Source organism: Strongyloides ratti, assembly GCF_001040885.1.
Source record: "Strongyloides ratti genome assembly S_ratti_ED321, chromosome : 2".
NCBI classification, from domain to species: domain Eukaryota; kingdom Metazoa; phylum Nematoda; class Chromadorea; order Rhabditida; family Strongyloididae; genus Strongyloides; species Strongyloides ratti.
This window is the reverse complement of record NC_037308.1, coordinates 11881129-11903099: the sequence shown is the minus strand read 5'-3', so window position 1 is coordinate 11903099 and position 21971 is coordinate 11881129. Positions and strand designations below refer to the sequence as shown.

The window sequence follows — 21971 nt, the reverse complement described above, 5'->3', positions numbered from 1 at the left end:
GAATTTTCTCTGTTCCATGAAGGAATGTCAATTACTATTTTATTTTTTAAACGAATGTAATTCCCCTTATCATTATTAAGAAACTTTTCAAACTGTTAAAAGTAAAAAATAAATTGAATTAGTAATAGTTTATATTTAAAAAATTTACCATAATTTACTCTTTTTTTCAAAATACTTGCCATTTTGAATTTCCTTAGTATTTTTAGAAATTTTATATTTATACAGTAGAAGTTTTATAACTAAAGAAAATAGCAGAATAAATTAATTTCTTTATTAGTAACACAAGTATCACAATATATATATATATATTTAGAAATGTTTACTATTTTAAAGACAAAAGATAAGGGCAAAAATAAACTATTATACAATTATATGGCTTAATTTTAAATTCAGTATTGTACAAAAAAAAATTTTTAAAAATTTATAATATTAATAATTTACATCTTATTACTAAATCAAATGTTAACTAAAATTTATTTTTACATTTTTTCTTAATTTAAAATACTTTTTAAATAAATATATTAAACTATCTTTATAATTTATTTTAATTTCATTATAAACATATTTTGTTTTTTACAATTTTTTTTTAATGTTAACAAAATCAATTAACCAAAAATGACGAAAAACTTGTATTTTATAAGAAAAATTAAATATTTATTTTCTATTTTTAAATTTCTAAACTTTAAATACTTTGATGTATTGTGTTTAAGGTATAAACAACAAAAAAAAACAAACTTTAGCACGGTCTTACATTTTTTTTACTAAAATTATAATAAAAAATTTATGCTAAAAAGTTTTCTTTTTGTTTCATAAATTACTTATATTAAAAATGATTATTTATGTATTTGTTTTTATAAAATTTAGTAAAGAACAAAAAACTTTATTTACTTTTAGTTTGATTAAAAAAAATACGATGCGAATCTAAAATTGATTCCAATAATATTATATGTACGATTTTTTATTATATTTTGCAAATTGGTAGCATACAAAAAAAAACTAATACAATTAAAACTAAAATTATCCTAGAAATAATTTATACAATTTTTACTTTATCTTGAGTAATATTTCCAAACGTGTACCACTCTCTGAGGTCTTCTTCATCGAAAGAATCACCGTCAAAACGGTAACAATCAGGAGAAATTTTAAGAATGTTTTTTCCTCTGCTATTGGTTACATTAATGTTTTTAACAACTATAACTCGACCCTTAACACGAGTTTTAAACTCCATGATGTATACTGAAGGTATCACAAGTTCAGCATTTACTCCATGACAAGTATCATCAATTATTATCATATGAGCTTTACTGTTTTCTGTGACATTTATTTCCCAAACTATTCCAACAAGATCTAAAAATTTATAAAATATCGAAGAAATATTTTAATTATACCTCTTCCTTTAGATTCTTTTTTACAAACATTTTTAATTTTCACAAAATCACAATTATCAATATTCAAATTTTTATTTATTGTTCGAAGTGGAGTTTCACCAGCAATAGCATCATTTTTTTTATCTTTTGAATTACATTCTCGAACAGGTGTATTGTTTGGAGTAATATTAGATATAGGCGTCGAAAAAGCCGTTTTTTCTAATGATTTTCTTAGCGGCCTTTTAAAAGGATTCGAAGACAAATTGGTATTCATAAATCTTTTAGGTGTTATAAATGGGACATCCTCAGTGCTTCTACGTTTTAATGAAACAGCTAAAATAAAAATTAATAAAATATATACATGAAATTAACTTACATTGTGATTGATCTCTAGGATGTCTTAAAGATAATGGTGTTACATTAGAATTTGAGGGATTTTTGAATAAACGACCCTCTGAAAAGGGTCTCTTTACTAAAAAATCTGAAGTCCTTTTTGGTGTAGTAAGATCTTTTACAAAAAGTTCATCAGCTGCCATATTTTCAATTTGTTCATCAAACTGTTTAGCACTTAAGACAGCAGCCGATAGTATACTTGAATCTACTTCTATAGGTTTATTGCTTGCTGTTTTGAACATTAACACATTGCTTTTAGTAACCATATTATTAAATAAATATAGAAATTAGTTCTTAAATTGATAAAAAAAAAAGTTTCACACAAAAACCCCTCAAAAAAAAAATCAGTAAATTTAAGTAACAAAAAAAAATTCTTGCCGCTAGAGGAACGATTTTCCAATCTATAGTGATCACGACATTAATTTTAGAATATTACACTAAAAGTTTAAATTCCTACGATTCTTTATTAAAATAGTATACTGTGTGATTAAATAATAGTTTAAAAAAGCTATAATTATCAAGAAATAGCCATAAAAATGTACTTAAGATTCTTTTAAAAAAATATTTACTAATAATACTATTTTTAAATACATTTTTACACTAAAAAGTTTGCAATTTCATTTATAAAATACATAAAAATAATTTTTGACGTAATTAACTTATATAAATATTATAACTAAATTAAAAAATTTATTAAATTTTGAGTGTAATAAATAAATTATTTAACAAATAATTATAGAAAAGATAATTTGATTTCTGTGAGAAAAAAAAATTTCCCAAACTATTACAAAACGTTTAAAATTTGTGTATAATATATGTTTTTATTAACTGAAAAAATCCTTACCTAATTTTATTATTATGTATATATAAGTATAAAAAAACATCATATTAAAACATAGAAAAAGTTTTTAAATTTTAAAACATTACATTAAAATTAATAAATATAAAAAAAAATGGAAAAAAAAACCACAAACTTTAACATTGAGTCAAAGGTTAACTATTCAAATTAGAAAAATAATAAATAAAAATTTTTCAAATGTTATGTTGTAAACTTAGAATCTCCCCAACTGATTCATGAATCTTCTTTAAAAGTAAAAATATTTTTACCAAAATGATTCATTATAAACATTTACTTTAAAGAAAATAATGATTCATTATAAACATTTACTTTAAAGAAAATAATAAAATTGATATTAAAAAAAGTTTTGAAATAATAAATATTTTAATAAATTTTCAAACTTTAACAATATCTTCTTTCAAGATAAAAGTAAATTATAACAATTTTTTATAATAAACTTGTTAAAACTTTTCATACAGGGTCTATGTTCAAAACATTTTTACATCTTCAACAGATATTCAGATATAAATAACGATGATAATGCATTAAACTTGCAAAAATACTACATACCTTATTTTCATGAATGTTTTATACTTTAAAAATATCTTTGACATGAGTTACATCTTAAACATTTTTAAAAAATCCAGTGCATCCAATTTTATATTTCTAGAACATTATTTACTTGAGTTATAAGTTTAGTACTTGAAACTTTTTTCAAATACATTTTCCATCATATCTTGATTTCAAAAGACAATATAAATATCAGATTATATTAAATCGACTTCTGACGAAAAAATGATTTTGAATAGTCGTTTTAATTTAAATATCTTTAATTGAATCATGAAAGTCAGATTTTTTTAAAACATATTCTTCATTTTTTTCCTCTAACATTGATTTATCACAACTTAAATATTTTTGTTTTTGATGTAGCTTTGATTATATTTATAATTTCTTATTTTTCAAGGGCTATCAGATAGGTGAAATTTTATTTTTATATTAAAGAAAAAAAAATTTTACAGTATAATATTAAAGTTTACATGAAAATAAAAACAAGATTAATGGAAAAATAAATCTTAATTTAATGTTTGACAATAGTATATTTACATTATTTTTAAACTTTTACTAATTTTACTTTCTACTTTAACTATTGACTAAGTTCACAACTTTTCTTTTCAATGCTAAAATAATAGTTTAAAAAAAAACAATAGAATATTTTTTTACTAAAGATTTTATTAACATTCTTCATAAGAATACACTCATTAAATTCAATTGAACAGTAGTTATGTAACAACTACACGCTATTTTGTAAAATCCATAGTAAATAGTTATTAGCATACATAGTTTATTGTTATTTTAAATTGTTACTTAAGAGATCCCTTAGATTAGTAGTTGAAGATTGTCCCTGAAGACTCTGTGGTGCTCCACTTCCTTCAACCAATTCTTCATTTTTTCGAAGTTTTAAAAGTTTTTGCATAACTTTTTCTTTTTTTTGTTCTAATTCAGAACCTAGTATTAATTTATCATTTTTCTCTATAAATGGATGATCATCTGATTCAATTGTAAATGTTTTCCTTTCTGGAATAATAACATTTTCACCTGGAGTTACTTGTTTCAACTTATTTGGAATTTCATTTAACCTTTCCAGGAGATCTCTTTTAAGATCTAATCGCCTTTGAAGATCATTTATCAATTTCTCCTGTTCCTCAGCTACACTACTACTTTTATTTATAAGTAAACATAATCGTCTAATTTGCTTGTAATTTTTATGTAATTCTATAAATTTTTTTACTTGTTCATCAATATTTTCATTATCATTAACACTAAAGAAATAAATGTTATTCATAATACAATCATAAAAATTAAGAAAAAAAAAGTACCTATTTGTAAAAGCAACTAATTTTTCATGCATTGTTGTGACGCGTTTCGTTGTCATATCAATAGCATCGGCAAAAGAAATAGTCGAGTTACTGGTAACATTCTTACGTGTTTTAATAACATTAGAATCCATAGATCTTACTGTAAAATAAAGTTTTTTTTATATATAAAATAATACTTGTTTATAATTTTTATCAAAAAACAACAATAAATTTCAACAATGCATTTACTTTAATGAAGGTACATTTATCCAATTTAATAAAACATGTGTTTAAATTAATTTTTGTTAAATTTAAACAGAATCATTTTTTTCAATGATGTTTATATTTTGTTAAAATATTTAATTCTCCATTAAAATATAATAAATTTTGCTAATCTTCATTTTATTAAATCTTTAATTATTATAATATTTATTATTTTCAGCCACGCAAAGAAATTTTTATCATCCTCTTAGAGTTTAAATTTTATTCTTATATTGTAAAAATAGTTAATCAACTTTTAAAAATTAATAATTAATATTGCAACTACATACTATAAGTATACACAATAGATAAAAAAAAAATTAATTTTCCATAAGTGTAAATATTAAAAATATAAAATAATGAAATTGAAAAAAGATAAGTTAACATACTATATTATATTCTTTGAAACATATACTTTTTTTAAGAATTGTTGCTAAAAAAAATAGCTTAGTATAAAATTTTAAATGATAGATAAAAAAAGTTAAAAAACCTGAACAAAATGATACATTTTTTGTCAGATTCTTTATTGAACTAAAAGTATGATTAGAATAACCTGAAAAAATAAAAATTTGTCTTCAAATAATTAAAATGTCTCATTTCTTTTAATTGTTATCAAAAGGTTTCAAGTTTATAATGTGTCAAGATGTTTTTAATTGAACTATTACTTAGTTCTTGAAACCTGTTTAATATAGCTCTTTATATAAATCTTAAATGTTTGATAGAAATTTATTTTACAAATTTTTCTATTTATTATGATTCTAATTACACTTATATATATAGTATTTATTATTAAATTATTTTGTAAGTTACACAAAACATTTTAAGTATCCTGATTCTGTTTGGTAAAGTTAATAATTAACAAATTACGAACAGAGTTAGGGTGGTTTGGACCACAACTGATGCAAGGATGAAAAACCGAAGCCAATTTCGTAAGACTACACATATGTAAAAATCCTTCGTGGTTACACAATGATAGGCCTGAGCATCACTTTTTTTAAATTTTATTTTACTGTTAGTTAATTTTTTTATTATCGAAACCTTATTGTGGAAGTCTCTCCTTAGTTTGATAGTAAAGTTTGTATTACTCAAACTAAATTACGTTTAATCAAAGTTTCGATGTTAGTGGTGCAGGGATGAAAATTGCCTAAAAGACTATAATATTATAAAATTATTAATAATAATGGTTACACATCGATAGGCCTGAGCATCACTTTTTAATATAATTTTAAATTCTTGATAATATTAATTAAAAAATTGATTTTTTAGATTGTCAGGAGATAAATAATGATACACTTTTATATTCTCCATCAAGAAAACTTTTTACTGGTGATTCAGTACCATGTTGTGGGGATATGATTGGAGAGACAGCATGTAAACGATTAAGAAAAAAAAATGAATTTAAATTTCAAAATAAATGTGATAATGAAGCAGATTTTTCATTAATTCAATGCTGTCAAACGTGTGGAGGAGATACCGCCCCATCACGTCATAAAAAATTTTTTAGTGAAGGGTCTCTATCAAAGCATTGTTTCGATAGACATTCACCTAAATTTTGTGAAAAATTTCTTCTTCATAAAGATCATTGGGCTACTTCAACCTGGTCTTGTTCGGGAGAATATGCTCATATAGCATTTAGGATATGTAGAAAAACTTGTTCCTTTTGTAGGAGGGATGCTTATGACAGTAAAGATGGTACTGTCTATAAACCAAAAAGATGTGGTTCATTGACACCTTCAAAAATTAGATACTTTGATAGTGAAAATAATTTAGAGGAGTTAGAAAAAGAATTTGATACAGTTTTTTAAAAAGTTAATATATATATTTATTTAATTTATTAACAAAAATTTTTCTTTTTTTATTTAAAATAAAATGTTTAATATTTTTAATATCACTATCAATATTTTTTTGTATTTAACATTTAAGAATTATTTTTTATCTTCAAATAATTTTAAATCATCTTCGATGCCATGTTGTTTAGAAACAATTGGTAGAAATAGTTGTGAAGAGATGTCAAGAACTAAGCCATATGCATTTGAAGAAAAATGTGAAAATGATCCCGATTTTGCCATTATACAATGTTGTCAGACTTGTCAAACCAGTGTTAAGGTATCTACATATTATTATTTTAAGTTAATGACATTTTTAATATAGGATTATGGTTTAAAAATTTTCAAGAAAGGAAAAAAAAGTAAAGAATGTTTTGACAGGCATGCCAAAAAATTTTGCCTTCAATTTTTATATCGTTTAGGAGCGTGGTCGGGAATGCAAAATAATGAGATGAGTTGTGAAGGTGATTCGTTACCATTAGCTTTTAGGATATGTAGAAAAACATGTGGATTTTGTGATAGAAGATTATACATTAATAACAATGTTTCAGATTATTGTAAGGAACGCGAAAAAAAATACCTTAATTAAATATTAATTTTACATCAAAACAACTTTTAAAATTGCCACAAATTTATTGTTTAACAAATCTTACTTACTATATAATTCTATTATTTTAGAATAATAAAAATTGACCTAGTAAAAAAAGTTTAAATATTCTAACAAATAATATGATAAAAACAATTTTTTTTTGTATATCTATAAAATTATTATTTATTAATTAAAATTTTCTTTATAATATCTGATGCAATTTAGTTTGTTTTTTTTTCAATGTTTTGGATTCTAATTTATGATTATAAATTATAAACAAATAACATAACCAATTTTAAAAATAAACACTATGACTCTTATTATTTTTTCTTTACATAAATTTAAAGTATTATTTTTTTTTTACCAAAATAATAAAGTTCATATGTACAAATCTTATTTATTATAGAATAATAATCAAATTTCTAAAGTATATATGTTAGTTACAGAAAAAATAAATTTTTTTTAATTAGAAAGATTAAAATAAGAATAAGAGTAATATTAGTTTTTTAATAATTAGAATTTTTTAGAGCCATGATATAAATTGTATAAAATATAAATGAAAAGTTTATATTTAGATATCTTTACATAATATGAATAAATTGTTTTAGTAGTAGTCAACAATATATTGTAAATTAAAAAAAAATATTGAAACTTACTGTATCAAAATTATCAATTATATCAAGATAAATTCCTTAGTTATTATAAAAAATTATAATTGTTTACCACTTAAATATATATTACTATAATGTTATACATTAAATTGAATATTAATAAAGAGATGATTGCTTGGTATAAAAAAATTAATCAGCTAAAAGTGATAAGAATATTTTATTATAATTCAATTCTCCTTAGGTATTAATAATATTATTACTTTTTAGTTATAGCAAAATGAAAAATTTTTATAGGAAAAAAAAATTTATTAACAAGTTGAGAGAAAGTTTTAAAAGATATTTGTAAAAAATTATAAAACAGAAATAATTAGTTTAAAAAATAATATGTTGATTAAATAGAACCATGATAAGTTTTTCCATTTCGAAGTTTGCCATAAATTTTATTATCTGATGATTTGTAAACATCAACTTTTGGTAGATAACATTGAATAACACTAAAGAAACAATTTCTCGATTGTTTTCTAGGTTTTACTGGAGATATAACTCTGATTTTAGATAATTTTTTGAAACTACTATTGTCAAACAAACTTTGCCCACTTTTATTTATTTCATGAAGTTTTTTTCTTAATAAGTATCCCTGTATATTATAACTTATTGTTACTGTCGGTAATACAAGAGTTGATAATAGAATAAGAATTTTTAAAAATTTCATTTTCAATAGTAATAATATTAATTTTAAATGAATGAAAAAATGTAATATATTTATAACAGAATGCCTGACTATTTATACAATCTGTTAATGAAATACATCATATATATAGGCATATACTAGATAAGTTTAAGAAAAAACTGCGTAAAAGAAAATCCCACCTCCTATATATTAAGTATATAATAATAAACCTAATTGTCTTATTAATAACAAAAAATAATGTTTAAAAAAAAGGGTTTTAGGAATAATAAAAAGATGTGTAGTATTTTTAACACAGATTATCCGTTTATTAAGTGCAAAGTAGAAAAAAAGCTATAACATAATTTATCTTTCATAGAAGAAAATGTTTTGTATAATAAATTATTTCAAAGATCATTATTAAAAAACGTCATTTTATTCATCAACTACATTATATTCTTGTTTCCAACCTACTCCAAGAAGATCGACCATTATCTCATGTTCAAGTTTTAAGAAATTTTCTTTTGATACTTCTTCAACACTATTAAATTCTTTAAAATCTGATGACTCCTCTTTGGAATTAGAAATTTTTTTAACATAATCTAAATGTTCAGGCCTTAAATTAACCCATGATACCTTTAATGGATTCATTGCAATTCCCGTTTCATCTTCAGCAATAATTGCTTCTTTTAAATTTGAAAATTCAATAATTGCTGTATTATTTTCACTACAAACAATTCCAAGAATATTACCATGTCTACCAAATATATCATGAAGTATGTCCTCAGTGTAATTGAAACTATTGTATTTCCATTTTACTTTTAATTGAGGTTTATATTTAAATTCTATTTTTCGTATATATTCTTTCTCTCTCTCAAGTTCTTGTTTTATCATTTCATCCAATTCATTTTTTATTTTCCAGCTTGTAGATTTTAATTTGTTTAATTCTTCTTTCAATTTTTCTTCAGCTTCTTTTTTTTTGTCCTCATTTGTTTTATTAAAATCATATTCTCTAGCTTCCAAATCTTCTCTGAATTTCTTTCTTATCTCGCTTTCTTCATTTTTTCGTTTATTAATATTTATAATTTTAGCTTCTCTTGCAAAAACCATGTTATCGTAAGCCGTTTTTGTATCAAAATTTAAAAGTAATGTTGAGGCCTCTTGTATTTTAAGAAACATCTTTTGAGCTTCATTCTTTTTTTCAGGATTTTTATCTGGATGCCATTTTAAAGCAGCCTTCTTATAAGCTTTCTTCACGTCATTTTCTGAACAATTTTTTGTTAAACCTAGTATTGAATATGGGCAATAATCTATTGCATCACTCATCGCAGTTTAAAAGGTTATAAGTAAATAAAAATGCGATTTATTAAAAATATCGTAATTAAAAATTTGCAAAAAAAAAAAAATAATAATTTAAAATATTAAGAAATACAGTTAGACTAGATTAAAAAAAAAAGTAACCGTAAATTAAAAAAAAAAGATAAGTATATGTACTAGCGTTCGTTATAAAACACTATAAAGAGAGACGTTATACAAAATATTTTTATTTTGAAACAATCTTATATACTTTTGTCAGTTTTATAATAATAATAAATTAAAAATAATCAAAAAAAAGAAGTAATTATATAATAAAATTAATTCCAAATATTTAAAAGAAAATTTTTTTATATGTACAGATTATATTATTAATATCTATCTTGTAATCAACTTTTTTTTTCAAATAAATTGTTATTTTATATTTCTTATAAGTTTTGAAACGTTAAATATTTCTCAAGTAAAAATAACTTTTAAAATTAAAGATAATATTTATATTTTTTATTCAATAATATATCTTAACTTTTTTAAATATTATAAACTTTTATATTTTTTACATTTGATAAACGATAATATATATAAAGGAATTTTGCTAATTAAGTTTAAATATTTTATATAAAAAATGTCGGATTTATAAGTTAAAAAAATTGTTATTTTTGTTATTAATATTTATTTAATACAAGAAAAAAGAATTTCTTAGCAGGTATTAAATTGGTCAGATAAAATAAAATGTACTTTTAATAATATTATACAAAATTTTAATCTTTTTCTATATGATAATTATTTTTATAATTTTAAAAATTATTGAAGTTAAATAAATTTTTTAATTCTTTGCTGTTAAAATAAAAATATTAAAAATATTAAAAATTTTAGATTACATTTATAAGTTCTTAAAATGTTATTTCAATTTTATAAGAATATTAAATACTTTATCTTTGAAGATTAATTTATCTAATGATAAACATAATTAAATAAATTTATTTTTATCTTTTTTATTTATTAAAAGAAATTGTAAATATTGTATTTATAAAATTTTCCTAACAAAAGTATAAATGTTGATTGTCATGATACAAAAAATACTGTGGTATTAAATAAATAGGGGTTTAAAAAACTGTTTATTTAATTTTTACCTTTATAGGATCATATGTTATCTTTATTTATGTAAAATTTTTATAAAAATAAGGTTTCTGTTATTTTATTTAATAATGTTATCACATTATTATTGATAGTTGTGGTATTTGTTTTAAATTTAAATAAGAAAGTTTAATCACCATAGTTAAAAAACAAATTTAAAAATATTATTTAATCACTAGAAAAATAGCAAAATATTGAAATTATTAAAAAAAGGGTTTTGAAGATTAAAATAATAATTGCCTATAAATAGTTTTATTTAGATTTAAACAATTTTGTTACTATTTTTATTATATTTTAAGAATTTTTGTTAGGTAAACAAAAATAACATCAGATAAGATATATTTTTAAAATTAATCCATTCCAAACTTAAGAAACAAATAAAAATTTGAATAAAATAACATCACTTTTGCAAATGCTTAAAATAGAAAAAAATCTAGCAAATATCTATTTTAAAAAAAAAAGTAAACGTTTATTAAATACAAGTTAAAATTTTTTTACAGTTATGTACTTAAATATTTGATGAAATATTTATCTGTGAAGCATATGGTGTGTTTTGTGGTGTTGAATTCATACTTCCACTTGTTATTTCACATTCATTCATTAATTTTAATAATTCTGATGGTGAAGGACCTTGGTATTGAGAAGTAAATGTTTTTGGTAAAGATGATGGTGTGGATGGGGATGTAGATTTGTCGTTTGAAACTAAAACTGTTTGTGAAACTATTCCAGAATTTGTATTGCATAAACCTTTATTTGTAAATTGATCAAATGCAGTTGTCATATCCCACATTTGTACAGTACCATTAGAATGACCGGTAAATAATATTCTTTTTGGACGTAAAGCCATTCTATTTGAAAGTTCTATTTCATGTATAAAAAATGATGTAATTGTTGAGTTGTCAATTGAAGTGACTTCACATAATCTATCTCCTGTTGAAGCTAAACGAATAAATAATTTGTTTGTTTCTGGTATTACTTTTTGAACAAATAAACTTTCCATATCTTGATCACCATAAGGTCCTATATCAACACCTTCTGAATTATTTATTTCATCAACAGAGTCGAAAACTAAAATTTTAAAAGATGCTAGTGCTGTACTAGCAGGTTGAGTACTTATCATTCCCCTAAATCTTGAAACGTTCCACGTTCTTACATGATTATAACAAGAACATATTGAAATTAAATGATTAGTTGTCATTAAAATTTTAATAACTGGATCTGTATGAACTGTATATGTTTTGAATAATTGTGGACCATGACCAACAGTTTCTGGATGCTGTACTATGACTCTTATTTTACCAGTTTCTGTTCCATAAGCAATTTCAATCCAATTACCTGACATAGTTGTTTTAGAAGTAAGATAAACACTAATAGCTGTAATTGCTTCATTTTCAGGATCTTTATAAAGTTCTGTAACTAATAAATCATTATCTTTCATCCTCAAAGGAAATTTTTGCATATCAACTAGATAAATAACACCATTACAACCACCAAAAATTAACATAGAACCAGCTGTGTCATAACAAAGTATTGGAACAATAGCCTGAATCTGCCAACTTTGTGAAATAGAATGCCATATACCAACTTTTCCTGTTTTTGATAAAGCTACAAGTTGACTACCAATAAAAAATAATTTTATTATTGGTGCTGTCATTTGAAAAATACCCAATTTCCTACTTTTAATTTCTCCATTATCTTCTGTAAATGACCATAAATAAATAGTGTTATCTTCTAATGAAGCAGCTACAACTTTTTCAAGGTTTTGTGCTCCAAATTTAACATTTAAAGCTAAATGAATTATTAAAGAATTTAATAAATTTGATGTAAACATTTTTTGCCATCCAACACTATCATTTTGTTTAAAAATTCTTAAATAATTAGTATATGCAACTGCAATGTGATTGTGATGCGCTTTTATTATTCTTGCAGGTAAATTATTACCATTATTTCCTAGTAATGTTTTATTTAATGAAATAGGTTTTGATAAAAATGGTTCATTTTTTGAAGATATCATACCATGAAATAATAAACCACCGCATGAATCATTTAACGAGTCTTCACATAATGTTAATCTTCTTACTAAAGGTGTTATATTATAATATAATGCTTCATGTTTCAATGCACTCATATCAACATTTTCTATCTCTACATGTTTCGTTCTTAAATAATTTAATATAATCCGAAATAGTAATGGATCACGATCAATAAATATCTGTATATGTTTACTATTGTCAATTAAATAACATATTTAACTTACAGAACCATCTTTATCTTTAACAGAATCGATTCTTCCAGATAGTAAAGAAGTAAAAAATGTGTCTGGTAACCATGTTAAGGTTGTCCTCGACGTTACGAATACTGTTCCACCAACATTTAACCTAATAACATCATTTTGTAAACAATTATCAGAAAACATCTAAAACAAAAAAAAATTTATTTAAAAGAGATGATATTTAAAAATATTTTGGTAGGAATATTATATTAAAAGTAATTATTAAACGCTCTTAAATAACTATTTTTATCGTCTTCAGAGAAACAGCAAATAATTATTGTAGATAAGGAACCGTCCTTATAATTATTAGTTAAAAAGTTTTTTATTGTTCCTAAGACTACGTGGACAGATTCTTCAAAAGGAAAACCATATATTCCTGTAGAGATGGAGGGAAATGCTATCGAATGGTAGCCTTCTTTTGTAGCTAGTAATAATGAATTTAAATAACACTTTGATAGGAGTTCTTTATCTATATCTCTCAGTGGTCCTTTTACTATTGGTCCAACTGTGTGGTAAATAGCTTTGACATCTTTTATGTTGTACGCTTTTGTGGCTTTCACTTCACCTGTCTCACAACCATTCAATTTTTTACACTCATTTAATAATTCTTTACCTGCAGCCATATGAATTGCTCCATCTACACCCCCACCTATAATAAACCATATCAATTACCAATTAAAAGTAGTAAAACAAATATAATTTAACTAATACAACAAAAATATTCTTTACCTCCACAAAGTTTTTTATTTGCTGCATTAACTATTACATCAACACTAAGTTTTGTGATATCACCCTTAATAATTTTTACCACGTTAGACATATTCTAATTGAATTATCAAAATAAGTTTTTAGAAACATATGAAGGGAGTTTCTTTGTAAGAGCAGTTCGCCAATGACTTCTTTCCACTGTTTACTTTATACTTTATACCAACAGTTCGCTACACTTGTTTGGTTTTATTACCTTACTTTCACTAGTAATTGTCATTTTTTTATCCTTCCACTTATATCATATGATTCTACTTAATTTTACACTTTATAAACGATTGAAGGATTATTATATACTTTTTCGTGTATTTCTTGTTTGTTTAATTGTTCTTTAACGACCAATATATATATATTATCGACCTCCGTAGGATAATTAATGCGACTAATTATGCAAATATTTCTAAGCAACATAGTAGTATATTTGTGTTATTATTATTATTAATTATAACAATCTAGCTGTTGCTTAGCATAATGCACCCCTCTCCTCACTATATTCTAACAAACACCTTAATTTAAGACTCTTGTAGAATTTTTTTTTATGAAGTAAGGTCAAATTGGCTTGTTTTTGTCTTCGTTGTCTTTCTTAGACAAGTATATATATAGATTTATAAAAAACTTACTAATATATTTTTTTAGTTCAATTTTTTCCCACATCCGATTAAATATTCAATATGGCTGCTGTCGATGCTGTTAACATGTCTCTTGATGACATCATTGCTAAAACTAGAGGAACTAAGAATCTCCGAGGACGTGGAGCTTCAAGGATAGGAAAACCTGGTAGACGGGGTGATGTAAGTTTTTTTAATCATTACTTAATTTAAATTATCGATTATTTTTTTATTTTTAGAAACCAGGTAGACAATGGAAAAATGACAAGTATGATGCTATCTATGGACGTGGACGCCGTATTAATCAAAAGACCCGTCGTACTACTGGAGGTGCTGGGGCTAAATTTATTAATCGCCGTGTACCAATCTCATCAATTGGAAAGTTGTTGATTTCAAATTTACCAAAAAATGTATCTACATTAGATTTACAACAACTTTTCAAAGGATACCCTTTCAAGACAGTGACTGTCAATCACAATGAAATGGGTGAATCCTTAGGGACAGCCATGGTCGTCACACGACGCCGTGGTGATGTATTGAAACTTATGAAGGATTTTGCAGGAATTGCGATTGATGGTGCGTAAGATAATTTTCATATGAAATCTAAAACATTCTAAGACATAGTTTTTCTCAAAATATCTTTCTGTAGTGTAGAAGAAAACTTTGATGTATCGCGTGTGGGACGACAATTTTTTTTAAGAATTGTAATATGATTGATACTAAGTGGAAATGTTTTTGTCATGTAGAGAATTTCCAACAATGATACATGACAATAATATGATCATCGTATTACTTAAAATATCACTGATTATTCACGCACATGTACATACACATACTTAAGTCCATATTTTGTGCCGTCTCAATACACTTTTCATCTAAGTAATATTTCTATCTATATCTGTTGAGGACGAAAAAAAAAGGCTAACATATTAAATCTAATATTGTTTGTCTCAGGGAATTTTTGATTTTATAACTAGCAGTGTCCCAGTATGAGGAAAGAGTTTTGTGAAGAAGAATATTTATCAAAATTATTAATAATAATATCTCTAATTAATTTTGTATTACAGGAAGAGCAGTTCAAATGGTTGATTTGTCTTCAGATTCAAATCGTGATGGAACAGGTGCAATTTTGGATAGAGTTTCAGTCAAGAAAGTTGCCAGTGGTGGTGTACGTAAAGAGAAAGGCGGTATTGTAAAGGGAAGAAAAGGTGGAGCCGTTAAAGGAAAAGGAGCACCCAAAAAAGGAGGAAAGAAGTTTGATAGAAAGAAGAAGGAGAAAGTTACTACTGAGGATCTTGATAAGGACCTTGAGGAATATATGTCACGTGGAAAAGACAAGAAAACTGAGGAAAATATGGAATCTTAACTCTCTCTCTCTCTTTAATTTTTTTTTATAAATTTAACCGATCTATTTAACTTTGATTTCTCTTTTTTTTTTATTTTTTTTGTGTCATGACACTTGTGTGTGAGAACTTTTTAACAAAAAGAATTATCGTTATTTAGTTAATAAAATAAGAAAATTGTATTGAAAATTTTTACTGTTTAACTTTTTTCTTCTGTTAAAGAAATTATCATATTTTTTAATTTACTACTATTATTCTATACTTTGAATGAATATTCTTCCTATTTATTTCATAATTCCGTAGGTTCAGCCCTATAAGCAGCTACTTCCTTATTTTTAAAAAAAATAAGGTTTTTCAATTGATTTCTTAATGTTGGATTGCCGGCATAGTAAATAAATATTCTAAGAAAACTATTCACACATACTAGTATGCTTATAGCATCACTGCATAAAGTATAAAACCTGCTTGAAGTTGCATCTTCATTTATAATTAATGGAGATTTAGGAAATAACTTTTCAAGAACTGTTATAAAAACGCTTGGTAAATTACAAGTTAAATATGTTGATACAATAAATATTATTGTTCTTGTTTGATAACGAATTTCATCTAGTTGTTTTTTATCAGATTGTGAAACACATTCTATAGAAAAAATATTATATAATATTTTTTTTTTCTACATTACTTACCTTTTCTTAGTAATGCTGCTAATTTTGGAAGTTGTGTAAAATTTTTATTACTCCATGGAAGTTTTGTAACTTTTTTTTTTGTTAATGTTACAATCATTATATTTAATGACATTAAAAGTATAAAAGGAACCATTACATGAAAAATGTTAAATACATAAAATGAAAATGTTGGATAAAAATCATAATCTGCCAAAATAGGATTATAATCATAATTTTCAAATGGAAGACAATTTTCAAGATATTCTATTGAATATTCAAAGTATGATGGAAGACGAAGAAGAAAACTTGTAAGTATAATTGATATTATTACTTTTAAACGACCTTTTGTGGTAATAAGATATGAAAGTGATTTAATATTTGCTATCATTATAAATCTTTCTAATGTTCCAAATAATATTACATATGTTGAGGCAAATTGAGTTTGTTTAGAAAATCCATAAAGAAACATAACATATTTTTGATATATATCATGTAAAAAAGATAATTTTAAATATATTGCTAAAGCATCCACAGTAAAAAAAGGTATATACATTAAACAAATAAATAAATCCAGTATTGCCAAAACTAATAAATATAATGATGATGAAAATAATTTCTGTGAAATTAAAAATATTCTTATTAGTATAAAATTAAAGATAACCCCAAGTAATGATATAGGTGTGCCAATATAAAGAACCACAGCAAATCTTAGAAAGTCATAATTCTCTGTAGGCATACATTGTAATTCTTGATGACTAGTTGTATCATTACCATCCATTATTATAAAAAAAAATAAATTTTAACAAAGTAAGTATTTATAATGATAAACAATATGTTATGGAGTACTTGAGATTATTGAACTGAGCTAAAAAAAAGGCATGCATCTTTATATTTTATATAAACAAAATTATTAAAAACACGTATGTTTAAGTAAAAAAATTAACATGATAAGTACAAAAAAAATAAAAGATTAAATAGTTAGGAAGTATATAAAAACATTAGTAGATTTAAATTTATCTCTTAAAATCATTGTGTTTTTTTTTTAAAAATCTAAGAAACATATTTTTAAATGGTGACAAAACATTATTCTTATGGGATTCCAGGAGAAAAAATATAAATGTACTTGGGTAAAGTTAAAAAGTTTTTTACCCATCTTCAAAAATAGGGGGCAAAAATATATTAAAAAAGACATATAATTTTGATAAGAATAATACTCCCCTAAATGTAATGACTAAAAATATATTTCTTTTAAATTAAGATAAAATTGGTTTTATGAAAAAATAATATGAAATGTAGTGCGGATTATATTTATAAAATGAAATTAAAGCTTTTCATATGTTTTATTAAAGGAATAATATTTTTAATATAGTAAAGATATGTATTTACATAATATATAATAGCCTAAATGTTTCATATCAATATATTTTTGAATAAAATAATATCTCAAGATCATGGATTATAAAGTAGTTACATTTTCTATTTTATTATTAATATCTATCTATTTTAATGATTAACTTTATATTTTTACTACACACAACAAAATATTTTTTTATTGTATTCATGCATTAATTATACAGAATTTTATTAAGAAATAAAATATTTTTATATTGTAAAAAATATAGTTATTTCAATATTTAATAACTTGAAAATGAAAAAAGGATAAAGAAACTAAACTTTGGACACAATATTCTTTTGATTTTTACTTTAAATAATTTATTTATTATAATAATATATAAAGACTACAAATTAAATTATAAAAGAATAAAATAAATGTATTCTTTTCTTTCCTTTATATAGATAATATTATAAAAATTAATTTTTCTAATGAGTATGAGGAAAAATTAAATAAATTAAGGTAAATTGCTTTTAAATATTTACTATCTTTCTTAATATCATTTATTTTATTAGTTACAGTTTTTTTTAACATCAAAATCATTTTTATATTTTTATGTATTGACAAAATATTTATTTTTTTTATAAATAAATAATGTTTTACAATACATTTTAACAAAATTAAAATATCCATCTTTAGTCATTGGTAATTAACTAATAATATAGAAAATTAACTACATTTCAATTTTAATATTTAAATAAAAGATAACTATCATTAACTATGATCATATTTAATTTTTTAAAAGTAAGCCTGAGAATGTTCATTAAAAATATTTGTAATTTACAGTATGGCATTATATACATATATATATTATATATATTTTATGATTAAATACTTATTTTATTTTAAAGTGATAATATTGTCAATCAGTAAAAATTTAAAATGATAAGGAAATATATAAAGTATATGTAATAGTATTAAATATTAACAATAGTAAAATAATTTGCCGAAAAAAAAACTTTTCTTCAATACTTTGAAAATGGTGAGTTTATTTAAGAATTGTAAACTATCTTTAAATAAATTTTTATACACACTTTTTCTTAAAATTATACACTCATATAATAATTTAAAAACAATAATTTTATATAATTATAAATAAAAAATTTATTTTCAAAAACAATTTTATATATTAGAAAAAAAAAACTATTTTATTGCGATAGTTTTTTTTTTTAATTGTTTATATAATAAAAAATTATTAATAATAAAAAAAGAAATTTATTTTTTTATAATGTTGTCTTTATTAGTATAGCAAAAAAAAGTAAAAATTTATATTTGAACTTCAGAGAAGAAAATTAAAAGTATAAAGTAACTTAAAAACGTGCATGTACAAAAAATTTTTACGCAGATGGAATATATTTTAATAACACCTTACATTTCTACCTTTAGAGTTTCCCATAATTATTAATTATTCTTTAAAGATATTTTAATAAAATCAGTAATTACAAATAACAAATTTTATTTGTTTAAAAATAAATATAAAATGATAATAAGTAATAAAAAAAAAAAGTTGTTTATAATTTTATTTGTCCAAAAATTATTTTATATATAAAAAATTAAATGTTTTCAATGAATCGGGAATCAACATTCCATTTTTCTTATAATTCTATTTTTTATTTTTTATTAATTTTTCTATGAGAATTTTAATATTTAAACATATTTTATGAACATTATATAAATAATTACCGCTTTATAATTTTCTTCTCAAAAGAAGAATTATATTTGGAATGATGTTTTATGTTTGTAAACAAACAATAATTTTAATTTATATATACTTTTATATACATAACTATTTATAACTTAGATTTTTGTAATATTATTTTTGATCAGTTATATTATTTTTTTTAAAATAAATCAATTTTTATTTATTTTTCTATTATTTTTTTTTAAATTTTCTTTTTAAAGTTAATTCTTATTTCATACTAATTCTATTTCTTAAATTTACATTAAATTACCAAAAAAAAAAATGTCTTCAGATGGTAGGAAGTCATCATCTAAAAGTCTTAGTCCAATTCCAAGAAATAATTCATTATCTGAAGGTGGTTCTTCACCAAAAACACAACAAGAAGTTAGAGAATTTGAAGAAGAAAAAAATAATCAATTATTTGGTGACGTTAGTGATTCTGATGATGATGGAGATGATGAAATTGTAATAAATAGAGCAAGAGAAGGTAGTAAAAGTGATGAGGAAAGAAAAAGTCCATCACTTTTGGCTGATGAGGATCCTAATGATGGTGTAATACTTAGTGAAGAAGAGGAACGTCCACGAATTCCGTAAGTTATCAAATATATTTTTATAAATTAATTTTTTTTATTATTTAGCGGTTTTGCTTCAGACTTTGATGAAATGATTGCCCGTAGAAAGGCACTTAATAAAAGTAAAAGAAAACGTAAAAATGATGATTTAACATTATTAAATCATTATGATGATCAAATTAGGGATCTTATGTATAGAATGGTTGATGCAGCTAAAGAAGATATAGATTTAAATAGAAAAGGTTTACCTGCTCCTAATAAATTAATGATGTTAAATGATGTTAAAAGTATGCTATTAGCACAAGAAAGATATGATCAATTAATTGATAATGGTTTTTTTGGTTGTATTTCACAATGGTTAACACCTTTACCAAATCAAGCATTACCAAGTATTCAAATAAGAACATCTTTAATAAAATTATTACATGATTATTATAAAAAACTTGATACATCATCATTAAAAGCTAGTGGTTTAGGAAAAGCAGTTATGTTTTTGTCAGATCATCCAGAAGAGACATATGAAAATAAAAAATATGCTAGGAGACTTATTAGGGCATGGATGGAACCTATTTTTGCTGCAGAGCTAGAAGAAAAAGGAAGACAAATGAGGGAGAAAAGAGAAAAAGAAGCTTTGAAGGAGGCAGCTAAAAGAAGACGTCTATCGTAAGTTTCTATTAAAAAAATTTTTATATTTTATTAAAAAGTAGATGTATTTTTAAAATTATTTTATAGGGGTATAATACATAGTTAATATATTAATATTAGGCATAGAGAAAATGAAAGATTATTATTAATTTTTATAACATTGTTAGAGATATAGTATCATTTATCATAATTTCCTTTTATATTGAATTATTTATTACTAGCTTTTGGGATCTCACATCCAATAATATTGCAAAAATATGTAACATTACCCTATATCTATATTTATCTTGTGAAAAGAAAAAAATGTTCTTTGCTATAATATGAAACGTTATATATTCTGGTTTATATTGTTTAAAAATTTTTATTTTTTTTTTTGTTTGATAATTTTTACTTTTGTTTTTCAATTGTATATAAATACATGTTTTTAACAAAATATTATTTCCTACTGTAGTATAAGGGTAATTATATGTAGATGTCACAAATTATTGAAATATGACGATAGGAATAAAATTTCTATGGAAATATTACATAAAAATCTGTTGAAACAATATGCATAAGACATTTAAAATTTCCTTTTTTGTAAATGTCATTTTTATAAATATGGATGAAATTAAGATAAAAGGAGCTTGGTTAAGCAATTTTATTTTATTTAAGATATTTTTTAAAAGAATGTTTGTAACAAAATTTATTTATTTATATTTTAAAAATATTTTATTATATATATATTTAATTCTTATTTTAGGAAAGAATCTGAAAAAAATCCGGAACGTGAAATAAATAGAGCTCGTGTTCCTCAATTTACAGCACGTGAATATTTACATAGACCATCGGCAAATTTTGATGCCACTGTCCCATCAACTTCTAGGGGTGGAGAGGGTGATAGATTTTCTAAATTATCAAAAAGTCTTCAAGATCGTTCAAAAACTAATAAAGGTCCAGATCGTATGGTAAAAGTATCCATTGAAGGAAGAAGAATGTAAAAAAAATTTTTTTTCTTTGTTTTATTTTTGTTTAACTTCTCCAATGCGCTAAATATATAATCTTGATTAAGTAATTTTAAATATTTTTATATTATTTTTTCTTTCTCTTCTTTATACTAATATTTAAAAAAACACAAACAAACATATTTATTTATAAAAAAAAAAAAGTACTAGGGAACAATAATATTTAT

General features: G+C 22.8%; 10 protein-coding genes across 10 annotated transcripts; 4 read left to right on the top strand and 6 right to left on the bottom strand.

The window, feature by feature from the left end:
* Window positions 1–1033: 1033 nt before the first annotated feature.
* Window positions 1034–2002, bottom strand: SRAE_2000381400 (Hypothetical protein; the record flags this gene model as incomplete). The annotated part of the gene is made up of 3 exons (XM_024655053.1): window positions 1034–1347; window positions 1389–1700; window positions 1744–2002. The coding sequence occupies 3 exons, from the start codon at window positions 2000–2002 to the stop codon at window positions 1034–1036; spliced, it is 885 nt and encodes a 294-aa protein (XP_024508363.1).
* A 1944-nt stretch (window positions 2003–3946) lies between these two features.
* SRAE_2000381300 (Hypothetical protein) lies at window positions 3947–4606 on the bottom strand (the record flags this gene model as incomplete). The annotated part of the gene is made up of 2 exons (XM_024655052.1): window positions 3947–4418; window positions 4476–4606. 2 exons carry the CDS (start codon window positions 4604–4606, stop codon window positions 3947–3949), a joined length of 603 nt encoding a protein of 200 aa, XP_024508362.1.
* An 861-nt stretch (window positions 4607–5467) lies between these two features.
* On the top strand, window positions 5468–6520 carry SRAE_2000381200 (Hypothetical protein; the record flags this gene model as incomplete). The annotated part of the gene is made up of 2 exons (XM_024655050.1): window positions 5468–5516; window positions 5982–6520. 2 exons carry the CDS (start codon window positions 5468–5470, stop codon window positions 6518–6520), a joined length of 588 nt encoding a protein of 195 aa, XP_024508361.1.
* Window positions 6521–6677: 157 nt separating this feature from the next.
* SRAE_2000381100 (Hypothetical protein) lies at window positions 6678–7130 on the top strand (the record flags this gene model as incomplete). The annotated part of the gene is made up of 2 exons (XM_024655049.1): window positions 6678–6821; window positions 6867–7130. 2 exons carry the CDS (start codon window positions 6678–6680, stop codon window positions 7128–7130), a joined length of 408 nt encoding a protein of 135 aa, XP_024508360.1.
* A 1002-nt stretch (window positions 7131–8132) lies between these two features.
* Window positions 8133–8453, bottom strand: SRAE_2000381000 (Hypothetical protein; the record flags this gene model as incomplete). Its single annotated transcript, XM_024655048.1, has 1 exon — window positions 8133–8453. One exon carries the CDS (start codon window positions 8451–8453, stop codon window positions 8133–8135), a length of 321 nt encoding a protein of 106 aa, XP_024508359.1.
* A 390-nt stretch (window positions 8454–8843) lies between these two features.
* Window positions 8844–9734, bottom strand: SRAE_2000380900 (DnaJ homolog subfamily C member 17; the record flags this gene model as incomplete). Its single annotated transcript, XM_024655047.1, has 1 exon — window positions 8844–9734. One exon carries the CDS (start codon window positions 9732–9734, stop codon window positions 8844–8846), a length of 891 nt encoding a protein of 296 aa, XP_024508358.1.
* A 1630-nt stretch (window positions 9735–11364) lies between these two features.
* On the bottom strand, window positions 11365–13948 carry SRAE_2000380800 (SH3KBP1-binding protein 1; the record flags this gene model as incomplete). The annotated part of the gene is made up of 4 exons (XM_024655046.1): window positions 11365–13068; window positions 13114–13272; window positions 13470–13777; window positions 13858–13948. 4 exons carry the CDS (start codon window positions 13946–13948, stop codon window positions 11365–11367), a joined length of 2262 nt encoding a protein of 753 aa, XP_024508357.1.
* Window positions 13949–14564: 616 nt separating this feature from the next.
* Window positions 14565–15867, top strand: SRAE_2000380700 (THO complex subunit 4; the record flags this gene model as incomplete). Its single annotated transcript, XM_024655045.1, has 3 exons — window positions 14565–14684; window positions 14741–15077; window positions 15569–15867. The coding sequence occupies 3 exons, from the start codon at window positions 14565–14567 to the stop codon at window positions 15865–15867; spliced, it is 756 nt and encodes a 251-aa protein (XP_024508356.1).
* Window positions 15868–16133: 266 nt separating this feature from the next.
* SRAE_2000380600 (G protein-coupled receptor, rhodopsin-like family and GPCR, rhodopsin-like, 7TM domain-containing protein) lies at window positions 16134–17287 on the bottom strand (the record flags this gene model as incomplete). Its single annotated transcript, XM_024655044.1, has 2 exons — window positions 16134–16483; window positions 16531–17287. 2 exons carry the CDS (start codon window positions 17285–17287, stop codon window positions 16134–16136), a joined length of 1107 nt encoding a protein of 368 aa, XP_024508355.1.
* Window positions 17288–19865: 2578 nt separating this feature from the next.
* Window positions 19866–21780, top strand: SRAE_2000380500 (Protein IWS1 homolog; the record flags this gene model as incomplete). The annotated part of the gene is made up of 3 exons (XM_024655043.1): window positions 19866–20173; window positions 20222–20818; window positions 21543–21780. 3 exons carry the CDS (start codon window positions 19866–19868, stop codon window positions 21778–21780), a joined length of 1143 nt encoding a protein of 380 aa, XP_024508354.1.
* Between the last annotated feature and the right edge of the window lie 191 nt (window positions 21781–21971).